The sequence below is a fragment of the Lipotes vexillifer genome, unplaced genomic scaffold, assembly GCF_000442215.2.
Source record: "Lipotes vexillifer unplaced genomic scaffold, Lipotes_vexillifer_v1.1 scaffold393, whole genome shotgun sequence".
Taxonomy (NCBI): domain Eukaryota; kingdom Metazoa; phylum Chordata; class Mammalia; order Artiodactyla; family Lipotidae; genus Lipotes; species Lipotes vexillifer.
Genome location: NW_006774564.1, coordinates 3,706,829 through 3,728,725, shown reverse-complemented (window position 1 = coordinate 3,728,725; position 21,897 = coordinate 3,706,829). Strand labels below are relative to the sequence as shown.

The 21,897-nt window shown below is 37.0% G+C and overlaps 1 protein-coding gene across 2 annotated transcripts in view; it reads right to left on the bottom strand.

The window, feature by feature from the left end:
• The window catches only part of VAV3 (vav guanine nucleotide exchange factor 3), a 399,772-nt gene that overhangs the window by 140,298 nt on the left and 237,577 nt on the right, over positions 1-21,897 (bottom strand). For both annotated transcript variants that reach the window (XM_007449344.1, XM_007449345.1), the window contains exons 16-17: positions 8,355-8,456; positions 7,949-8,049 (exon numbers count right to left, since the gene is read on the bottom strand). In XM_007449344.1, the coding sequence (XP_007449406.1) occupies positions 7,949-8,049; positions 8,355-8,456 (203 nt within the window). The remainder of the gene's footprint in view (positions 1-7,948; positions 8,050-8,354; positions 8,457-21,897) is intronic.

The window sequence follows — 21,897 nt, the reverse complement described above, 5'->3', positions numbered from 1 at the left end:
CACCCAGGAAAGAGGCCTATTTCTTCCATGGACTTGGCATCAAGCGGTTCACACTGTGATCTGCTCATGCTGGGCAGAGCAATAAATAATGGCTCTTGAAAGTCTGAGCTTTTATTTCCTCATATTTCATGGCAAGGTTCTGTAAATATTCTGAGGATAGGACAAAAGCCAAAGGACTAGAAATAACTCTTAGAATCTGTTCCGAGTTCAGAAATTCTTAGCCAGGCTCCTTTATTTATACTTTTGTACTTGTTCCAGGGGCCGTACCATCAGATTGATTGTCCCCTTTACAAACACAATCTAAATTCTGATAACCATATTGATGCAACAACTTAAAACTTTCGTGGAGCTAACAGTGATGAGAGAGCAGAAAACCCAACTGCAACCCTGTTTCATACATTTCCAAAGTAAAATTCCATTTTGGCTGGGAAAACAGAATAACAACCTCTTCTGATGAAGTATTCCATGGAAAAGTTGCTCTGATTTTGAACAACACTATCCTTCATTTCCTCTTGATATATGCCCAAAACTACACTGGTGGGCACCTGGATCTCTAAAAAACTCTTTGTGTGTCACAGTGCTGCATCAGGACTAGAATAATAAGGGCTGATGATTGTCAAATTTAGTTTGGCTGAATTCTGACCAAATAGAAAGCTTGCTGGTTGAGATCTGATGAAAAGGTCTCTCTCTCTTTTCTCTCTCTCTCTTTGTCTCCTGGGAACTTCCTTAGGATGGTAATTCAATTCTTCAAGTTTCCAAAAGTTTTTAATCCTCACCTTGTCTTTACCCTGCAGCCGATTTCTCAGGCTCCTATTGATCAAACTATAAAGTGTTCTTACCCTTTCAAGAACCTTTCTAGGTGGTGACTCACAGGCCCTCAAGGTATTTACACCTTGAGTTCTTTCATCATGTCCCAACTGGTTCAACGTAATTCAGAGAAGTGCTGTTACTGAGGTGCTTGGAGCCTGAGCAGAACTCTATCTTCAAAGCCGGAATAGGGTCGGTAGGCATATTTGTGTAAGACAAATGATTTTCACTGAGACTTTAGACTCATATCACATCATTAATTTTTTTTTTTTTTCTTTTTGCGGTACGTGGGCCTCTCACTGTTGTGGCCTCTTCCGTTGCGGAGCATAGGCTCGGGACGCGCAGGCTCAGCGGCCACGGCTCATGGGCCTAGCCACTCCGCGGCATGTGGGATCTTCCCGGACTGGGGCATGAACCCGTGTCCCCTGCATCGGCAGGCGGACTCTCAACCACTGCACCACTAGGGAAGCCCTCATTAATTTTGTATACATAAACTTCAGTCCTATTATATTTGTTTTCCAATACAAGCGGCTCTCGATGCATACATTATTACACAATCTGCTTTGTCTCTTGTCTGAAGTTCTATTTCTTAAGACTAAACAAATCAATGCCCATTCAGATCATTTGTCTCAAAAGGAGCCACAGAAAAGTAATTACCAGGAAAGCTTTTGAAGGTTTTTTGTCATCATGGCTAATATGCTATTTTTATGAAACATTAAAACTTAAAAGACAGTTGGGCTGATCAAATTTTGGAGGAAGTTGCACAATGCTGTGTTCACCACTCAGATCTACAGCAATATTTTGGAAAAACAAAACAAAAAACAAACTAATACTTGGAAAGAGGCTTTGATTTCAAATCTTTTCAGGAGCTCTAACAGGAATTCAACCATATAATAGTTTTCAGTTCACTTTAATAATTATTAATATATCATTAAACTGACCCAAATAATTAAATGGAAGGAATAACTACCCTTGAGTATAAAATTGTCTTGATAAGTTAAAAAAGATAACTAATTTATATAAAAGGCTTTAAATAACGCTAAACAGAACCAAAGTCATTTTTTGGTTATGAAATCAATGATCAAGCTTCAGTTTATGTAAAAGTCATGTGATAAAATGCCTAATGGTAGAAGGATGAAATAGAATTATATTCTGAAAGATCATCTCTTATGATAAAATACTGCAATACTATTTATAAAAGAGCCATTTCAGATGCCAATTTGGGGTGCAGGTCCTAGATAACAATCTTGCAGGTTTAAACCATTAGGATACCAAGGCAACTTCCTTCCAATTAGGAGTGGCTGCAGCACCTAGCAGCAGCAGCTGGCCTAGATAAAAGAGCGATTAAACAGATAAGCAAATGGGGATCTGCTTCGGTTAAATATTAGAGCAGCTGAGCCTTGCACGCCCACTAAAGGAAAAGATGCAATAAACCGAAGTCATCTGCTCCAGCAATATTTGCCTTCCAATGTTACTTTCTTTGTTTAAAACGAGAGGATGCAAAGCAAGCTATAATATTGATCAACGTCAGGGTAAGAAGGGGACAAGAGGAGTTTAGCCATATATTACAGCAGGGAAAAAACACGAATGCCCCCAAAGGTTATAGTCTAGGACTAGACCTTCACGGTGGTGTACTGGGAGAAAGAAATGCCCCTCTAGAATTATGTTATCTTTGCAGTGACTGGCTCAGAAAGTGTCACATAATGGAGTCCATACCTATGCATTATTAAGTTTGGAAAGCTTTGGCAGCACGCTTCAGAGTCCATGAACATGTTGATCGCCGAGGTTGCCATATGGGGAATGTGAAGAAGTCAACTCAAGTTCAGCAAAAAAGAGCGTGGAATTGCCTGCTCTTTATATCCATGCAAATCCTCAAATGTTAAGACATAAACTAATCACCAAACCTTCAAGTTTGTGTCCAAGTTGCCTAGTTTGTCTTATAAATATATATATATAAAACCTTAAAGGACCTTTTATAACACTTGAAATGTACTTGAGTTAATAATCTGTCATAGTCAAATATTAATAAGAGTGAATTTCTTCATTCAGAAATGAACTGCATTTTTACCAAGTAATTATTATTTTGAGGATGAATGAACACTAGACAAATTTCAGGGATATAGATCATGAAATGTAAAAGGTTTCTGAACCCAGGGGAGACAACATCCAAAGAAGATGTAACTTCCACAAAAAAGAAGAGCTATTTCAAATGCTTAATGGTTAGTATTTTTACCACATTCAACACTATCAAGGATTGTATTTGGGTTGAAATATTCCTATTTAGGAAAAAGGAGTAACAACTTGAGATTAAGCACCTTGACTTTGGACTTGGTACTAAGGGATAGATACAAAAGATGAGAAACACATTCCCTATGGTGAAGGAGCATATACTCTACAAGAGGAAATAAAAAGTGGCAGATGGAATTCCTTGGTGGTCCAGTGGTTAGGACACCTCACTTTCACTGCTGAGGGTCTGGGTTTGATCACTGGTCGGGGAACTAAGATCCCACAAGCCATGCAGCATGGCCAATAAAATAAAATAAGATAAAATAAAATGTTACAAACTTCCATTAAAACAAAAAAAAAGGTGATTAGAGGATGGTTATTCACAGTGCAAAACTCTTAAAAAAAAAAAAAAAGTGGCAGAGACAGTAGTGTTCCCCAAACAGTCCATGGGTTCCATTACTTGTCCAGCTCCCCTTATATAATTAAGTTGAGGCCATGTGACCAGTTTTAACCAATGGACTTCAGATGTTAGAAAATGGATTTGCTCACTTCCAGTCCATAGGTCTTAAGAGTAGCAAGCTCAGGAGCCATGTGTTGAATTCAGTCACAAGATGGAACTAGCCTGGATCCCTTAGAAGGGAAGAACCCAAAGCAAACAGGGCATGTGTGAAAATTAAACTTTTATGTGTTAAAGCCACTGGGGTTTTGGGTTTTTTAGTTACCACAACACAGTCTAACCTTGGCAAAGACATAAAACCTACACACAAACTAATCAGACAACAATTTAATTCAGATGACTACTGGGTGGACAGGATAAGGTTAAATGATTGACAAAGAGCTTGGAGAGGAAGTAAAAGAAGGGTACATACTGGAACTGTAGGGAGAAAAGGGAGCATATTTCAGGGAGGAGAAATACTAAGAGCCAAGCAAGAATTCTAAAACTGGGACTGAATGGAAAGGGAGTAGATTTCTCCAGAAATAGAGGCATTTTTGTCATTAGGTGTTCCATGAGCCAGTTCATTTTCTTGCTACTTATTAACCTAACCCAAGTGTCCCTTGTCAAAGGCCTGATGATCAATGCTCAGGGCATGAACCTTAACTTGAATAAATACTAGAAAGGAATGCAAAGGTCTACTCAGTTTTCTATCTTTCATTCTTAAAGTATCAGCCAGGGATTCAGATCAGGTTTTTATTCCACTCATCCCACAACCACTCGAGCTCTAGTCTCTACAAAGTTACCTTGCTGAACTCCTGCAAGCAATTACTCTTGGATGTCGAAATAAAGAACTTGCAAAACTTAAACCAATATTGGGAATTGGGATTCTCTATAGGCTAGGTAACAGCCCATAAAGTCTAGCTTGTCCATGTCCTCAAAATACTACCTATTTTACCACATCCATAACATACCCGCCAAGCTGAAACTCACGCTCTACGCATGATCACTACCTACATCAGAGCAGGAAGAGGTGAGGCTGAGGAGAGGATATTATGACTTCCAACTTTCAGAGAGTATCTTTTCGGAAGTGAGGGAGAGAAGGCTACTGATAGAGCTGTAATGGAAATTCCTCTTTGCTCTGAGGATAGATCCCTTTATTTCTAAGGGCTACCCATCAAATCTTAATCCAAAGGCAAAAAAGGGGAGCCTCCTTTATAACACTAATTAACTAACTATGAGCATTCAATGCTGTCAGTCTCTTAAAAATCTTGAGCAGGAAAGGACAGAAAGAGGAGAGAGGATGAGAATGACACAGATGTGCAAAACATAAGGAGAATGGAGGACAACTAAGGATGCAAAGCAGAGAAAGAATCAAGAAAGCAAGGGAATTACATTCAAAACTCCAAGAAGCAAATTCAGCCAGAGGTTTAAAAAACTGTTTCTTGCTTTATAATGAATTAAATAACAGAGTTTAGAGAACAATGCTACCTTTTGATGAATGAGTATAAGTAAGCACTATCTATAATCTGCAAAGCACTGTTATTCTTATGTTATTTTCATACTCTTTCTGACTCAGTTTCCTCATCTTAAAATAAGAGGCCCTGGAGCTTAAGGTGTCTAAATTACTTCCAGCTCTTAGACATTCCATGGGGAAAGGACAGGCACGGTCCCCAGAGATATCTGAATTTCTTGCAGCACATCCGAACATTTAAACCTAAAGACATTTGGTAGTTACTAACTTAATTGAATTTAAAGTGTTTTTTGCTTTAAAAAAAAACCCACACAGATTAGAATTTCTCTCTCTTTCACAGAGAAACCTAAGCACTTGATTATGTACTTGGGTTAGGTACTATGCATTTGACGCATCTGGCATGTATCATCATAGCTAGTTCACAGGACTGGTCGCCAGCCCAGGGGTTAAGAACAAACTCAGGAGCTGGCTTGTCTGGGTTTGAATTTTAGGTCTACTGATTAAGCAACTCAGACATGTTACTTATTTCTCTGTGCCTCAATTTCTCATCGTTGCTAAGATAAAAATAGCAATAATACCAACTTTACAAAATTGTTCTAGGACTAAATGAGCTAATGGTGGTAAAGTACTTAGAGCAGTACCTGGTACTACAGATTTATTCAAAAAAACAAAAAACTTTTGAAAGCTAGGTACTATTATTATCCCTAATTTATAAGGGAAGAACCTAAGCCTTTAAAAAGTTAAGTAACTGGGGGACTTCCCTGGTGGCCCAGTGGTTAAGACTCTGTGCTGCCAATGCAGGGGGTACAGGTTCAATCTCTGGTCGGGGAACTAAGATCCCACATGCCGTGCAGCACAGCCAAATGATTGAAAGAAAAAAAAAAGTTAAGTAACTGTGGACCGAAGTCACCCAGCTAGAAAATTGTGGAGCCTCATTCCAACCCAACCAAGACTCCAGAGCTGATTGGCTTTAATGCCTTCTCATGCTGTCTCCTTCCATAGAGCAACTCATGCACCAGAAGAAGACACTGAACCAATGACTCTGGAACAGACACTGGGAATGTACCACTCTCGTATCTGGCTAGACCAGGAATTCCCAACTGTTTCCTACTGACTTGTGTGTAATGTAAAAATTTTAAGTCCTTTTAATGTCATTCTTGTCTATCACTTCAAAGTTTGGTGCTCACTAGTTTCTGTATACACATTTGCTCCACATCACAAAAACAACCAAAATGCAGATTAAAACCCATTCCTTTAAAAAGCCGGCTTCTCATCATAACACCTTGGATGAAAATATTGAGTTTTTATTGTGTCCATGCACTTTGCTAGGCATAAACATTAATTGACATGATCCTCACAATAATCTTCTAAGTTCCATTTTTCAGATGAATAAATGAAATGTTTACATATTTCCCCCAAGCTCATGCAGCTAGCTAAGAGCAGAGCCAGATTTTCAATCATCTCTGCTTGACTCACAACCACTCTCCTACACTATTCCCTTTAGACTGAAAAAACCCTGCCAACTATGGGGTCACTTTATACTCCTCAGAGACTGAAACTCATAAGACAGGGCTATGGGGTTTATAAAAATCCATTCACCTACTGTGAGCAAGTAACATGTTAATTGTCCTCAAAGAGATTAAAGGACAGAACACATAAAGATGGAACCACAGAAATTTAAGTGATAAATTGTTTCAGGTAGGCGATTAAATAATAATAATAAATATATGTAATATTTCTTTTATATTTTATACCTTTGTAGATTGTTTCAGACCTTGAGAAACATTAGTTGGTGCTAATCTTGTCTCCTTTACCTAACAGACCTTGAGCAAGTTGCATAAGCACCGTGACCTCCATCAGAAACTGGGAAGGGCTCTTTTGAGGACTGAATGAGTCCTTGTAGGAAAGGCCCGGCAGAGGCCCAGGCAGGGCAGGCACAGTGCAGGTGCTCAACTAATGTCGGGCTCTCTCTCCTTGCACTGCCCATGCCTGGCGTTGAGAATGGCTCATGGGTCCCTGAAAATACATCTACAGAAGGAGCCGAGTGAGAGGAATGTGCTGTGATCTCAGTCCTCTAATAGGATTCACACCTTTTGTACGATTGCCTATTTTCTGAACTCAGCTCTGAAATGAGCTATTATCCTCTGTTTCACTCTTCTTCGTATTATCCAAAATAATTCAATGTCCACCTTTCCCTTTGGGAAAATCAAAGGTTGACGTGGCTACCTTCTGAACTCAAGCTGTTAAAGATCCCTTTCTTCTGTTCAAAAAGTTTTACTGATTTTGAAAGGTCTTATTGATAAAACACAGAGCAACTCAGGGGAAAAGGACAAAGAGAAAGAAGAAAGAGAAAGAATAAAGAGGCCAGAAAAGAAAGAAGGAAGAGAGCCCAAGAGGAGCAGAGAGAGGCAAAAGGCTACTGAATGCATAATTGCCAACAGTTTTAGAAACTGGCTCAGGTCACAATCACGGAGCATTATTTTTAAAAACCAAGGGGAAAATATTTATACAAAATCCAAAGGATACATGCTGTTTGTTAAATGCTGTAAAATGACAATGTATTCAATCCATTAATTCATGAATTAGTCTGTGTAATGTTTACTCCTGGCAGCATTAGCATTTCGGAGATGAATATTTAAAAGAAAAAAAGGAGAAATTAAAAGACCAGAGACAGAATTAAAGAACCATTTTTTTGTTTTGTTTTGTTTGTACACCTCCATTTGTGTGTTTTGGCTGTATTTGTACAGTGTTGTTAAAATTTAGGGGTTAGGGGTGAATGAAATGGGTGACATGGAACCTTCCAAGTCCCTCTTGAAGCCCTCAGCCTCCCAGGTATGTATAAAAGTCACAAGAATTTCCAACAATTTTCTAACTGTGCTCATAAACGATAGTTTCAAAAGGCGATATGTTATAATAAACATATATTATGAGTAAATTAAGCCTTAATTATGTTTAGCAAGTTTTACGTTCTCATTAAAAGCAGAATCACAACAATAAACATGACTTACCAGCAGAATTAACTCTGCCACAATTGTCTACTCTTCCCAAACATTCTTTGTGTGCTCTTGCACCACACTTAACACATAAATAGCCTTGATAAAATGTTCCCCTGCAAGGTAAAATTAGAGGGTGATAGGTTAAAAGGTGCGAAATTCTGCCTATAGGAAATCATTACTGACAGAAAGCAAAACAAGAGAACACAGTGCTATGCAGTTCCCTTCAGTGGAGGGAGAGGACCTTCCTGGGTTCTGAAGGAACTGTCCAGGCACAAGGCCAAGGAAGGACCTGATGGATCCAAACTCATAAGGCAATATCCCCACTTGAGAACATTTTGCTGGGACCTTAGCAAAGTCTGAAACATTTGGCAATTATACCAGTTCCTTTAAACTGAAAACCAGGATCACACAAACTTACCTCAGAAGCATCTGGCAGACTTTGCAGGATGTAACCCGGTTGAAGGTATGCATCTTGAACTCATGGAAATTGGAGTCTGCATAGTCTGGCCTTATGTTGGACCTATACAAAGGGGAAAAAGTAACATCCTCAAGAAAGTTTCACAACAAAACCGCAGTCTAATTCATCAGCATTACATTGGGTACAGAGGTGATTCAGTCAAATAGGCTATTAAATATGCAATGTTTTCTAAGCCAAAGGATGCTTTGCTTTAAAATATGCACCAAAATCTGGTTGTGTGAGAACCAGCAACTTGTAAAGATTGAAGCAACCTAATCCTCCTCAGCATTGAGTGTTCCCAGGGAACTTTACAGAATGGCCATGTAGGTCAACCTGTCAGGAAAAACATAAAACCTGCTGGATATTCACACTGTGTGATCATTTCTTTTCTCTAGCCACATCACTGAAACAGAAATGAGCTGCAGGGGGCAGGAGGGAAGGGAAGAGGGTGTGCTGCATTTCCACAGGGTCCCTGTCCAAACAGGTATGTGGATTATGTAATGATCTGTAAAAGTGAATACAATTTTATAAAAAGTGTTGAAACAAAGCCTCAGTCTGATCATTAAAAACTTCCTCCTTAACAAACAGTCCACTTTCCTTGCAATCCAGATAAAAAATAAGCAAAATTATTTTATCATTTATATTATACACATATGCAAAAAAATACTAAGTATACTGCACAATGACATTCACCATGTATTTACTCTGTGCCGATACTGTAATAAAAATATGATTTGTTCATTATATCTCACTTAACCTTCACACCAATCCTAACTGGTAGGCACTAATAATATCACTAGTTTACAAACAGGGAAACAGAGGCTTACATTAAAGTAAAGGAAATGGCAGAGCTGGGAACTCCAACCCAGGTCTGTGCTCTTAGCCACCAAAGCTACACTGCAAGGAGGAATTCAACAATATTCACCTTCATATAATTAGATTTTTGTGTCTAATAGGCATGCTGGGAACTGTTCAGTTTAGTCATTTCCAGAGGATTTTTTATATTATTCTTAATTTGTCCATGTCACCAAAGAAAGCAGAAAAATTAGGAAAGGATAAGTTAAAAGCAAATACAGATGAGAGGTACACCTATAAAGCGAAGATGATGTTCTCTGAGATGTTACAAGCAATTTGTGAGACTGTAGGAAAAGTTTGAGATACTGATGAGCTAGGATTTCCCCTTTTATAGAACACAGCAACTCTCAACCACATTGGCATAATGAAGCATAACACAGGCGGGCGACCAGGCATCAATCTCTGAGGTACCAGGAGAAGCCTTATGAAAAAACATTCACGAAGGCAATTGGAGTAGCAGGCAGTGTTGCAGAAGTGTCAGCAAGGTCAGCCTTGCAATCCATCTGCTGAATATGAGCGAGCTCAAAATGAAATCAAATATTAGTGCCATCTGGGATTTCTCTGCTCTGTGCTTCTGGTGACCTCACTTTTTAGGAAAATGTTCCACTGCATGCTGAAAAGCATGGCCGTTTCCATGGAGGCATTTTTTGGTCACTGATGAAGAAGTGGAGTTCTTCTGCAGGAAGGGAAAAGGTGGGAAAAGATAATGATCTAGAAACAAAACTCTCTTCACATTGTTTAGAAAACATTTGATTCTTGAGTCCATACAGCCAGACGGGAAGGGCCATTGTTCATTTCTCTCTGAGCGTCAAGGTGACAGTCATAGAAGAATTGTCAAATAGCAGCTTCGGTCCCGGGAACTTGAAGAATTCATCACCCTGGAGTTTTAGAATAAAAGTGGGTCTCCTTCAGGCAGAAACTCAAGTAAATAGATACCAAATAGGTAAGAATTTAATTAATCTTAGAAGTCTGCCTGGGACATAGGTAGAACACCTTTCTCCTAGGGTTAACCCAAGTTGTGTGTGTGTGTGTGTTGTGTGTGTGATAGGTAGAACACCTTTCTCCTAGGGTTAACCCAAGTTGTGTGTGTGTGTGTGTGTGTGTGTGTGTGTGTGTGTGTGTGTGTGTGTGTGTTTATCATCATTTGTATTTAACACTTTCACCAACTAACTAGGAATAAGCTGACTTTTCAGAAGACAAAAGCTGAGAGGAAGATTACACTAAGAGGTTAGAAAGAAAAATCTTACATAAAAACAAAAACTCAGAAAATATTGTTAACAGTAGTTACCATAAGTTAAGTGAGACCTAGGGTAGAATGATAGAAAGGAACTGTTGGAAGTTGTTTTTTTTTTTTTTAACTAAAAGTGCATATTATTTTAAAAATTTTAAATCAAGCACTAAAGAATAAAAGTTAACTCTATGACCCTGCAACTGCTATTGAGACACTGTAGAATATAAAAGCATAGTTGAGGGCAGGAATCTGAAATTAGACCACCTGGGCTTAGATCCTAACTTGCAAATCACTAGCAGGGTGACCTTGGGCAGGTTACTAAGTATAAAACAGGAATACTAATAAAATCAAACTTGTAAAGGAAGGTAATTTATATAAAGTGTTTAGGACTTTGCCTAGCCCAGAGCTGGTGTTCAGTAAGTCTTGGCTCTAATTTATAAATTGCTGATTCCAAATCCACATTAATAATGATGTGATCAGGATAATGCTTTATGAGTGGTGAAGAGTCCCTTGATAGTCTTGGGAATTTCTAGAGGGTCCCCATTCTCCTGGGAATTTCATTGCAGGAAGGTTGTATGTTCAGCGTCCTTGGGACCAGGAATCCATATGTAATGATTTAAGCACAATAAGAAATGGGGTTACTCAGGAGAGGACACATATGCAAAAAGCCCAGGGAATTAGATGAAGTCATATCAAGCACCAACTAAAGAGAAGAGAGACATCAATACACATGGAGATGCAAAAATCAAACACAGTAAGTTGGCTAGATGGGAAGAGCTAGAAAGGCAGGTTAAAGGAGAAGAGGATAAAGAAGCATCAGGTTTATAGACTTGGTAACACAAGGACAAAAATGATCAAAAGTAGAGTTTACTGCACACCTCTAATGTACCAGGCACATTAATTGACTCTGTATATTTTTTCACATTTACTTCTCATAATAAACCTATAAGGTAGAGTCATTCATTCACTTCATATTTATTGAGCACCTACCATATGCATAGGCCGTGAAGCAGGAACAGAAAGAAGAGCCCTTTAGCTGGAGCCTGGTGGGTGAAGAGGGGCAATGTAGGAGATGTGTAAGAGAGGTTGGCAGGGCCAAGGAAAGAGTTGGTCTTACACAGGGATTGACCTCACATTTAGTTGACCAAAAAAAAAAAAAATCTCTGGGGCTACTATGTAGAGAATTCCTTGCAGTGCAGCGTGGACATAGCAAGACCAATTATGGGGTTGAGTTGCCTGCAGATGAGAACTGAAGATCCAATATAAGTCAGCTCACTTGCTTGGTCATGCAGCTATACAGAAAGGATTCCATTTTCGTAACCTGCTTTGATATACTACAGTTTACTTATGAGAACATGAGTGGAATCTCATAGATTCCGTTTCTTTTGCTCCATATAGGGCCCATTATTAATACAATTAATCAGTCGATCAAATATTTATAGAGCGAGGCATGTTGATCCTCTTAAGTCTCCTTATAACTACATGTTCTCCTCCAATTGCCCCCTCTTGTCACCTGGTTCCATGTGGGAGCCAAGATAATGACTACACAGCTCGGCTCAGCCTAGGCATCCTCTTCATCCTGCAGATCTGCATTCCAACCGTTCCTCAGGCATCTCAAATGCAGCACATACAAAACTCAACTCCATACCTTTCCTAACATACTTGATTCTTTTTTTAAAAAATAGAAACCCTTGTGTCAAGGGCTGATTTTCAATAGATGACAGCAATGGAGCTGCTATGTATGAAACCCTGAAGCAACATATCTGATTCTAATCAAATTCTGATTTCAATCCATCACCATTCACCCCATCTTCCAGCCGAGAAACTCAAGAGTCATGATGAATTTTTCCCTCTCCCTGAAACCTTCCTACATATTCATTCTCTCTTAACCTCTCACCTGTTCCAATTTCTCCTTCCCTGACACTGTGACCAATTTCTATTGATTCAACCTTAAAAATACCTCCTCTAAAATGCAAGTTCCATTCTCTCTTCTCACTACCTAATTCAAGCCCTCAATATCTCCTAACTAAATTGTGACAATGAACTTCTTAATTATTCCATCTCCTACTCTCTCTGCCTATTTAAGGCCATCTTCCATATTATTGCCAGAATCACCTTTAAAAATGAAAATATGATATGGCACTCACTCCTTTGAATATGTCCACTCGTTCCTATTGCCTACAGGGATAAAGTTAAAACTTCTAGCAATGGTATGCAAAGTGTATTAAGCTATAGCTTTATCTACCTCTCACCTGCCTCTTCTTTCCCAAAGACTCACAAGCCATACACTATAGACACACAGATCTTCTCACATTTCTCAAGCATATTCTTCTCGTCCATAACCCTCGGTTTTGTAGTCCATTCATTCTAAATGTTTCCCCTAACTTAGAACTGTTAATTTACCTAGTTACTCATATAGGACCAGATTAAAAAATGTGACTCCTTTGATAATATCTTATTTGAGTCTGCATGATAAAAGATAGTGATTATCATATCATCTAGATTTCCAAAGTACTTTTTCAGCCTTCTAGTATAATACTACATTGTATTATAACCACTTACCATCTGCTTCCAACAACCAGAAAGCTGTTCTATGCTGTTTATGTTTATATTACCATGACCTAGCTCAGTGTCTCATATCTAATGTATATTAAGTTGATATTATTGAATAAATAAATTAACAAATATCCCTATCTATACACTAAGTATTTTTCTACTTAGGGAGAAAAGGACTGAAAAAAGAAAAAGCATAGTCATCATACCCTCAGAAAGTTGTCCACTGAATTAAAGAAACAAAAACATCCATGAAATAACAAAAATTTATAACTGAGGAACAAAGAAATAAAAAGGGGAGATCAGTTAGTGGTTACATTAGTTACAGAAAGTCAGTGGTATTTAGTAGATAAAGGAAAGGGGGAAAGTGATATAAGTTTTGGGGGAAAACAAGACTGAAAGTTCACAAATGAATATCAAGTGTTCGTAGAACAATGGACAGATCAGGGCATCATCTGTGACAGTGTGATGGTTAATTTTATGTGTCAACTTAACTGGTCCATGGGTTGCCCAAATTTTTGGTCAAACATCATCCTGGGTGTTTCTATGAAGGTATTTTTGGATGAAATTAACACTTAAATCTGAGACTGAGTAAAGCAGATTGCCCTCCCTAATGTGAGTGCGCCTCATCCAATCAGTTGAAGGCCCAAATAAAATTAAAAGGCTAACCCTCCCCCAAGTGAGAGAGAATTCTTTCTGCCTGACCACCTTCGAAATGGGACATAGACTCTTTTTGCCTTCAGACTCAAACCGAAACAATGGCTTTGCCTGGGTCTCAAGTCTTCAGGTGGAAGGACAAAACCACACCATCAGCTCTTCTGGTTCTCAGGCCTTTGAACTCATATGGACTATGCCTTTGGCTCTCCTGAGTCTCAGCTTACTGACTCACCCTAGAGATCTTGGGACTTACCAACCTCCCTAAGTGCATGACAATTCCTTATGACATATGATACACACAAATATATATATATATATATATATATATATATATATATATATATATATACACACACACACACATTTGATCTGTTTCTCTGAAGAAACCTATTACAGAGATACTAGGAAATAATGTTAGGCAGGATTAGTGGGGCCAATTACCAAAGGAGGGTGTGGAAGCAACACCTAAGTTCAAATTTGTCAGCCTCCATAACATTTTCCTTGACACCCCAATGCCAACTTAATATGAACCACCTAGGCTTTCACTAACTTTGTACAACCCCTAAAAGAAATCACCACATAGCATTAAAAGTGCTTGTTTGCATGTCCATCTCCCTGCTGGCCTATATGGTGATTGAGGGCAGGGGCATGACTTCTCCTTTTTAACTTGGCTCACCTTTACAGTTATCAAACATTTGACTAGGAAAATAAGCTGCTAGACATTTATGGTTGATGGAAATCAGAAAAACATGCTTTTACTATAGCATTTACTTTACTTATTTTCAGAAGGCTGCTTTTGCCACATTATCAGATGGAAATTTGGATGGAGTACAAGAGAGATAAAGATATTTTTACTATGCCAAAAAAATTTTATCTCCCATATAAAAGAAAGCTGAAGAAAAACAATGATTAACTGAATTTCAATTAAATGTTGTAATTTATGTTTATTTACCTACATCCTCTCTTCCTTGTGAGAATATTTAATCTTTTTACAAGAACTAGAATGCAACTCATAGATACAAATATATTTCAGTAGTAAGTATGACAGAAGTTAGTTATAGTTATAGTCAGCTATTATTTTAAAAATTTATATATTTAAAATTAACATTCTTCTCAATTTTAACTATAAACTGATATCTTTTAGTAATATAGTTTTAGAACACAGGAAGCAAATATTAGCAAAATAAAATAATGTGTAATGATCGTGACTAATTAGAGTGGAAGATGAGAATCAATTTATGACATCGTACCATCTCATGCCCTGTCAATATTACCAGCATTCAAATATTCAGTTCATATCTGGGTGCCCACTCCAACAGGAAAAAAAAAAACCACCATTATGGGCACTGTGACAATTATGCAAAACACAAAATAGTTTATTTCATCATACTGCATTAAAAGTTAGATGGGAGAGCTGGCAGCATAAGTTGGTGGTTTGAAAACTACTTGTCTGAATGCAGCAGGCTTTTCTGTGCACCAAAAATACACAGAAAAGTAAAAAAAAAAAGTAAAAATATATACACACATAGCTATATGTGTAAATATTGCTGAAATTCAGAAAATATACATTTTGACAAACAAATGCTGGGCATAAAATTACAGTTAACTGTCCCATAAGAAAATGCTGAGCAATCTTAATTTTTCTATGTATTATTCTATTAAATTATTTTATCTTCTATGACATCACAAGATGATGCATCTCATCTTGCATCCTTCTATTAACCTCTATTACTTAAAAGGCAGTAAATTACTATAAGCAATAATACTTAATCTTGTTTTCCAGAGCAAGCATTAAAACTTATTTAAAATAATATGGATACTCTATTACCTTAGGGATACTTAGTTATATCATGTCTCATTTAAAATAAATTTTTTTAGGGATTTCCCTCATGGTCCAGTGGTACAGAATCTGCCTTCCAATGCAGGGGATGTGGGTTCAATCCCTGTTCAGGGAACTAAGATCCCACATGCCGCAGGGCCACTAAAAGCCCACGTGCCACAACTACTGAGCTCGCGCACCTCAACAAGAGAGCCCGCATGCCGCAAACTACAGAGCCCACACACCCTGGAGCTTGCGTGCCATGACTAGAGAGAGAAAGCCTGTGCCCCACAACTAGAGAGAAGCCAGTGTGCTACAACTAGATAGAAGCCCACACGCCACAATGAAGAGCCCACACACTGCAATGAAAGATCCTATGTGCCTCAACGAAGATCCCACATGGCTCAATTAAGACCTGACACAGCCCCACCCCCCCAAAAAATAAAATAAAATAAATTTAAAAGTGTTCTGAATTTTAAAAAATTTTCTATGTATTATATATATATGTGTATATATATGTGTGTGTGTGTGTATATATATATATATATATATATATATAAAACAATTTCTCAGATTAATAAAGAACCAAAAAAGCAATGGATCATCTCAAGGGATGTCAAAAAAAGACATTTAATAAAATGTATCATGTGCTTCTGATGAAACTCTAAGTGAACTAGATGTTAGACTAGATGTTAAGGGATGTTTTCATAACACGATAAAGAATATTAAGCTAAAGACAATTGAAAACATATTTAAAACACTATCACAATCATATTAACATTTCCTGAAGTCAACTATACTACTCGACATTTTTCTGCAAGAGCTGATCAATATAATGTGAGAAGAAAAATAAATGTGAGAGATAAATATTGTTAAAAAGTACACAGAATTAGGGGCTTCCCTGGTGGCGCAGTGGTTGAGAGTCCGCCTGCCGATGCAGGGGACATGGGTTTGTGCCCCGGTCCAGGAAGATCCCACATGCCATGGAGCGGCTGGGCCCGTGAGCCAGGGCCACTGAGCCTGCGTGTCGGAGCCTGTGCTCCGCAATGGGAGAGGCCACAGCAGTGTGAGGCCCATGTACCACCCCCCAAAAAAAAAAAAAAAAAAAAAAAAAAAGTACACAGAATTATTGTTTGGAGGTGACATTATGAAGACTACTAGGAAAAGCCAATAGGAGAAAACTAAAACTAATGAAACTAATAAGAGAAAAAGACATATCAGGTGGTGTCTGGAGAAATCCATCTGTAAGCTTCCAATGTTCTCCAGCAGCAAAATGCAGTAACACGTGTGTAGTGTTTTTACCCAGCAAGATTCCTTGAGACTCATGGCTCAAGGATTTTTGGGGGGTTGGTTACACAGGCAAGATCAGCCACAATCATTAAAAACTCTCAGAAGGAAAGTAGGTGCCCATCATAAACCACTGTATTATTATTTTTTTTTTAATTTAGGCAGGCTGGCACAATGAAATTCAGTACCCCTGGCCCACCAAATAACCTTACCACTTAGTACCATAGGGACAGGGAACATTTCAAAACCCAAATCCCCAGATGCCAGTCAAGGTCTAAGCCTGAAAGCAGACTTTGCTAAAGATAGCAAACTCAAGCCTGCCATGTTAACTCTTTCCTGAACAAAAATGTGTAAGAAAAATCATAGCATGAAATGTTCAGGTTCTGGATGAATAAAATTTTAAAATTAACTGAGGGAAATAAAAAACATTCAAGTAAATAAAAGCTACGTACCAAATTCCTGAATAAGAAGCTTGCATATTTTATTATAAATACACTGTCTTCCCTCAAGTTAATTTATAAATTTAAAACAATTCCTTCCTCCCAAACCAGCACATAGACACACACACAAACACAAATATACAATGAGAATTTTTTGAACTTGGCAAATGTTTATAAAATTCAACTGGAAGAATAAATATGTGAGAATAGTTGGAAAAGTTTTAAAACTATGATGAATTATTATAGGGGGTACGTGGTAAGCCATCATAACCTAAGAGATACTAAAATGTCTTCTAAAGCTAGCATTATTAAATCTGTATGGGACCGATAACAAAACAAACAGAAAGATCAATAATAAAGCCCTCAAGGGGATCACACATGTGCAAAAACTCGGTATGCAATTTTTGTGGCAGTTTGTTCATTTATTTTTCCATTCAAAGAAAAAAAACCAAAAACTTAATATCTAATACCAGGCAGTGGGATATAATGATAAGCAAAAACAAGTAAAGTCCCTGCCTGTTTGGTGCTGGCAGGGAAAAGAAATATCTAAATAACTCTACAAACAATTGTGAAACTGCAGGAGTGACAACTGTCACAAAGAAAGACTGTATTATGAAAACTTACAATTTGGAATGTGACCTTATCTAACGATTATCACAGAAGGCTTTCCTACAGAAACAATGCTTGAGCTGACATCTAAAGATGATCGAGAATTCAGGCGATGAAAACGAAGAATGTTCCAGAAAGAGGAAAGATTATAAGTACATTTTAGAAAGTACACTTGCAGCTTTTTGAAAATGTTAGGAAAGGACGTTTCTATCACGCATTTTATAACAAAATTAAAATTTAGGTAATTAAAGATTTATATTATTTATTTGATAAATATGTATTACATACCTGTGATGGGCCATGAATACTGCCAGCAATAAGGAACAATAAGATGGACAAAACCACTGCCCTCATGGAGCTTATTTAAATGTCAAATTTATCTATAAATCTCTATTTAAATGTAAAATTTAGAGAGAAACCTGAAATTCATTTTAAGCAAAAAACAAAAACATAAAAGTACTTGAAGAAAATACTGATGAGTCACTTACATAATCTTTAAAGGTAAAAAATAAAGATAGCTAGATTTATTTATTTGTAAAACCCCAAATTTTTCCTTGAATCAAAACCAGTAAAAATGAAAAGAAAAAGCAGGAAAATATCTGTAATTTTCATGATAAAAGATTAACGTCCTTGCAATATATAAATGCTCTTAAAATCTATAAGGAAAAAAAATGAACACTCCAAATGAAAAATTAGCAAAGAAATTAACAGGGCAATTTATTAAAAAGAAGAAATAAAAACAATTAATAAATACACAAAACATATTTAACTTACTAGTAACCAATATAAATGCAAATTTAAATAAGATATCATTTCACATTAACAAACTGGCAAAAAAGAAAAAAGGAAAAGAAAAAAAGATAATACCTAGTGTAGATGAAGCTACAGAAATATCCCAAACCTTAAAGATGTATTAATCATATGACATAAAATTCTGCTTATTAGAAGTAATCATGAAGGGCTCATTACAACATATTTAATAATTAACATTGGAATTGATTTAATTAAAAATAAGGAACAAGGTAAATTATAGCATATCTATAGATGGAATATTACACAACAATTAGAAATGATAAAGTGAACATATATATTAACCAAGAAAGATATCTGCAATATATTAAAGGAGAACAACTTTATTCCAAACTATATCCAGAACTGTGATTAATATAAGATATAACTGCTTGCTAACATACACAGTGAATAGGTAGAGGCATTATGAATTATGAATGATTTTTTAAAATTTAGAGTTATCTGTGTTTTCTAAAGATTTTACAGTGAATATACATTATTAAATTTATTCCTTACACCTACCGCTTCCAGAGACAAAACAAAAAGCAAATACAACCATAACAATCCATAAAAGCTTTAAAGAGGTTAAGCAACTTGACTAAAATACACAGGTAATATGTCATTGAACAGGCTTTGAGTCAAAGATTTGTCTCAAAGCCTGTGTGTTTAATCACTATGCTAAAAATATCGCAAGGCAATTAAAAAGCAAAGACAAACTGAATGAAATGCTTGCAGCATATGTGAAAATATTCTTGATATAAAAGAAGCCATTACAAATCAGTGATAATACAATGATGAACTGACCCATAGAAAACTTGGCAAAGGATATGAACAAGGAATTCATAAAGAAAAACAACTCACTGACAAGCCTGTAATAAACTATTCAGGCTCATTAGTAAATGTAGAGACATGGGAAGGCTACAGTATACACATTGTTTGGAAACTGTCATTCCTGGACCCTGATTGCTTTGCTCTTCCCTTCTCACCCCCCTCAGGGATGTGATCTTTGTGATGCTGCATTTAGTCTAAGAGCTCATCATTTGTAAATATTTCCATGAATGGAAGCACACAGACTGCTAGTGCTTCAACGTGGAAGGCTAGCCCCAAGTATAGAAGGATAGTACTGCAGCATGAATTGAATGTTCTGGAATAGGCGAGATGCTGCCCCACGCAGACAAAGTGACTGACGGTTATGGGCCCAAGAAAAGCTAATCAAACTATGGTGCATTTGTTCCTGCTCTATCTGCTGTCAATAAGACCCTCTATCCTTGACTAATTAAAAAGGATTCTATTCAGACTTCTTGAGTGTGAGGGGTGGGATGGTTTTGGTTTTTGTTTGTTTGTTGTTGTTGTTGTTTTTCCCCTGCTAAAACAGAATGCTTTAGAAAACCTTGGTTTTCAAAAACATGAAAAATAAAACAGTATATATTTTTTACAATAGTGAATAATTGTTAACAAGCTGTGTCCAATGATAAGGTACTGGACAAATACATTGTGATACTTCTACATAATGGAAAAACAATCAGCCATTTAATCATATTGAAGAAGAGTTTTCACAAGAAAACGTAAGTATAAACGTATTCTACAGACAGTGTTCATGTACATATGCATATATGTATGTGTCTATCTGTATGTAAATATGTACCTCTGTTACCACAGAAAGGGATATAACACTTAGAGGAAAAGAGGAATTAGAACCAAAATAGAGTCTCATAGCATCATGTAATGTTCCTTCATTGTACTTGTAACAATTTCCTTTTTTACATTTCTTTGTATGATTATTTGATTAATGCTTATTTTCCCCCCAAAGAATTTAAGCTCCATGAGGCTGGGGCTGTGTCAGATGTGCCCATCACTGTATCTCTGGCATCATGCACAGTGCCTAACACACACAGGCATTCAACAAATGTGTTGATGTTTAATGGAGTATCAAAAGAAGATTAAATACATAAGCGTAAAATAAAGTTAGTATATAAAATGTATCCCAAAATATAATTGATTAATTGTTAAACATGTTACAAATTTACTGCTATACTTCCTAGCAACCAAAGCAAAGAGGAAAACAGGATCACTTGAAAGATAATTGTATAAATTTTCCTGGCACCAAAGTGTAAGACAAATTGCTCTGATAGATTTTTATAAAAGGGACTCTGTGTGAGATATATAGACAATGTCTTCAACAACATCCCTATAAATACAGTTGTACCCCTTCCCCTTCTAGCCCGTCTTTGTATGAGTCAAGGGCATAATGCTGAAGTATTGCTCAGCAAAAGCAATTCTATGGGGGGAGCCTTTCAGGACCTATTCCATCTATGCATCATCACTTAACAGCCATCAGCTCCTCTAAAATTAGATACCAAGTTTGGCTAGTCAAATATTTTTCAAATTTGATAATTCCAAACATGAAAATCATCTATAGATAAAACAAACATTTGTGCCAAATCTTCAAATACTAGACCTAGAGGTAATAGTCCTCATAATTCAGAAGAAATTTCTGAAACAGATAAAAGGCTGTTATCCTAATTGACATTAGCTTATATAAATCAATTCTCTATGAGGACTGAAGACAGGTCAGATAAATACAGAAATCCCAGAGCTTAAATAAGACCTAAAGTTCTTTGAAACAGAGACACCATTCCCCACACAGTCCCCCACATGCAGGACAGATCCCTGAGCTACCTGGGCAAAGGATCTCACTTAGTAGAGTGTCTCATACACCATTAGAATCACCAAGTAAACATTCAAGAGTGTCCCAATAGTGCATCCAGGTTGTTTTTTGTCAAGTTACAAGCACTTCTGAGGTCTCCAGCTCTGAATAAGCATACTTCAACCAAGTAAAGTCTTAGCCCAAAATCAAAATAAGATCAATCATTTTTTACCTCAAATTTAGGCTTTCCTATAAGATCCAACTTTAACAGTCTCATTAAACAGTGTTTTCTTCCCCCCTTCCTTTGTTAACATGAAAAATCCAGAATAAAATCCAAATATTTATTTTTAGAATATCCTACATTGTGAAATTAAAGCTACCAAACAGGTAATGGATAAATACAAAAGACTTTATTCATTAAAAAAAAAAATCTTTCAGTAAAGTATCCTAAATCCTTACCTGTTTTTTCACAATTTGTTCTCACAATACAGTAGCATACTAATGACACTGCTCGTTATTTGAAAGGGCAAAAAAAATGAAAAAGAAACAGGTCTTTCAAAAACCAAGTTAAAAAAACAGAGTTCAGAAGGGACATCTTCACCTATTTCTAGGGATTC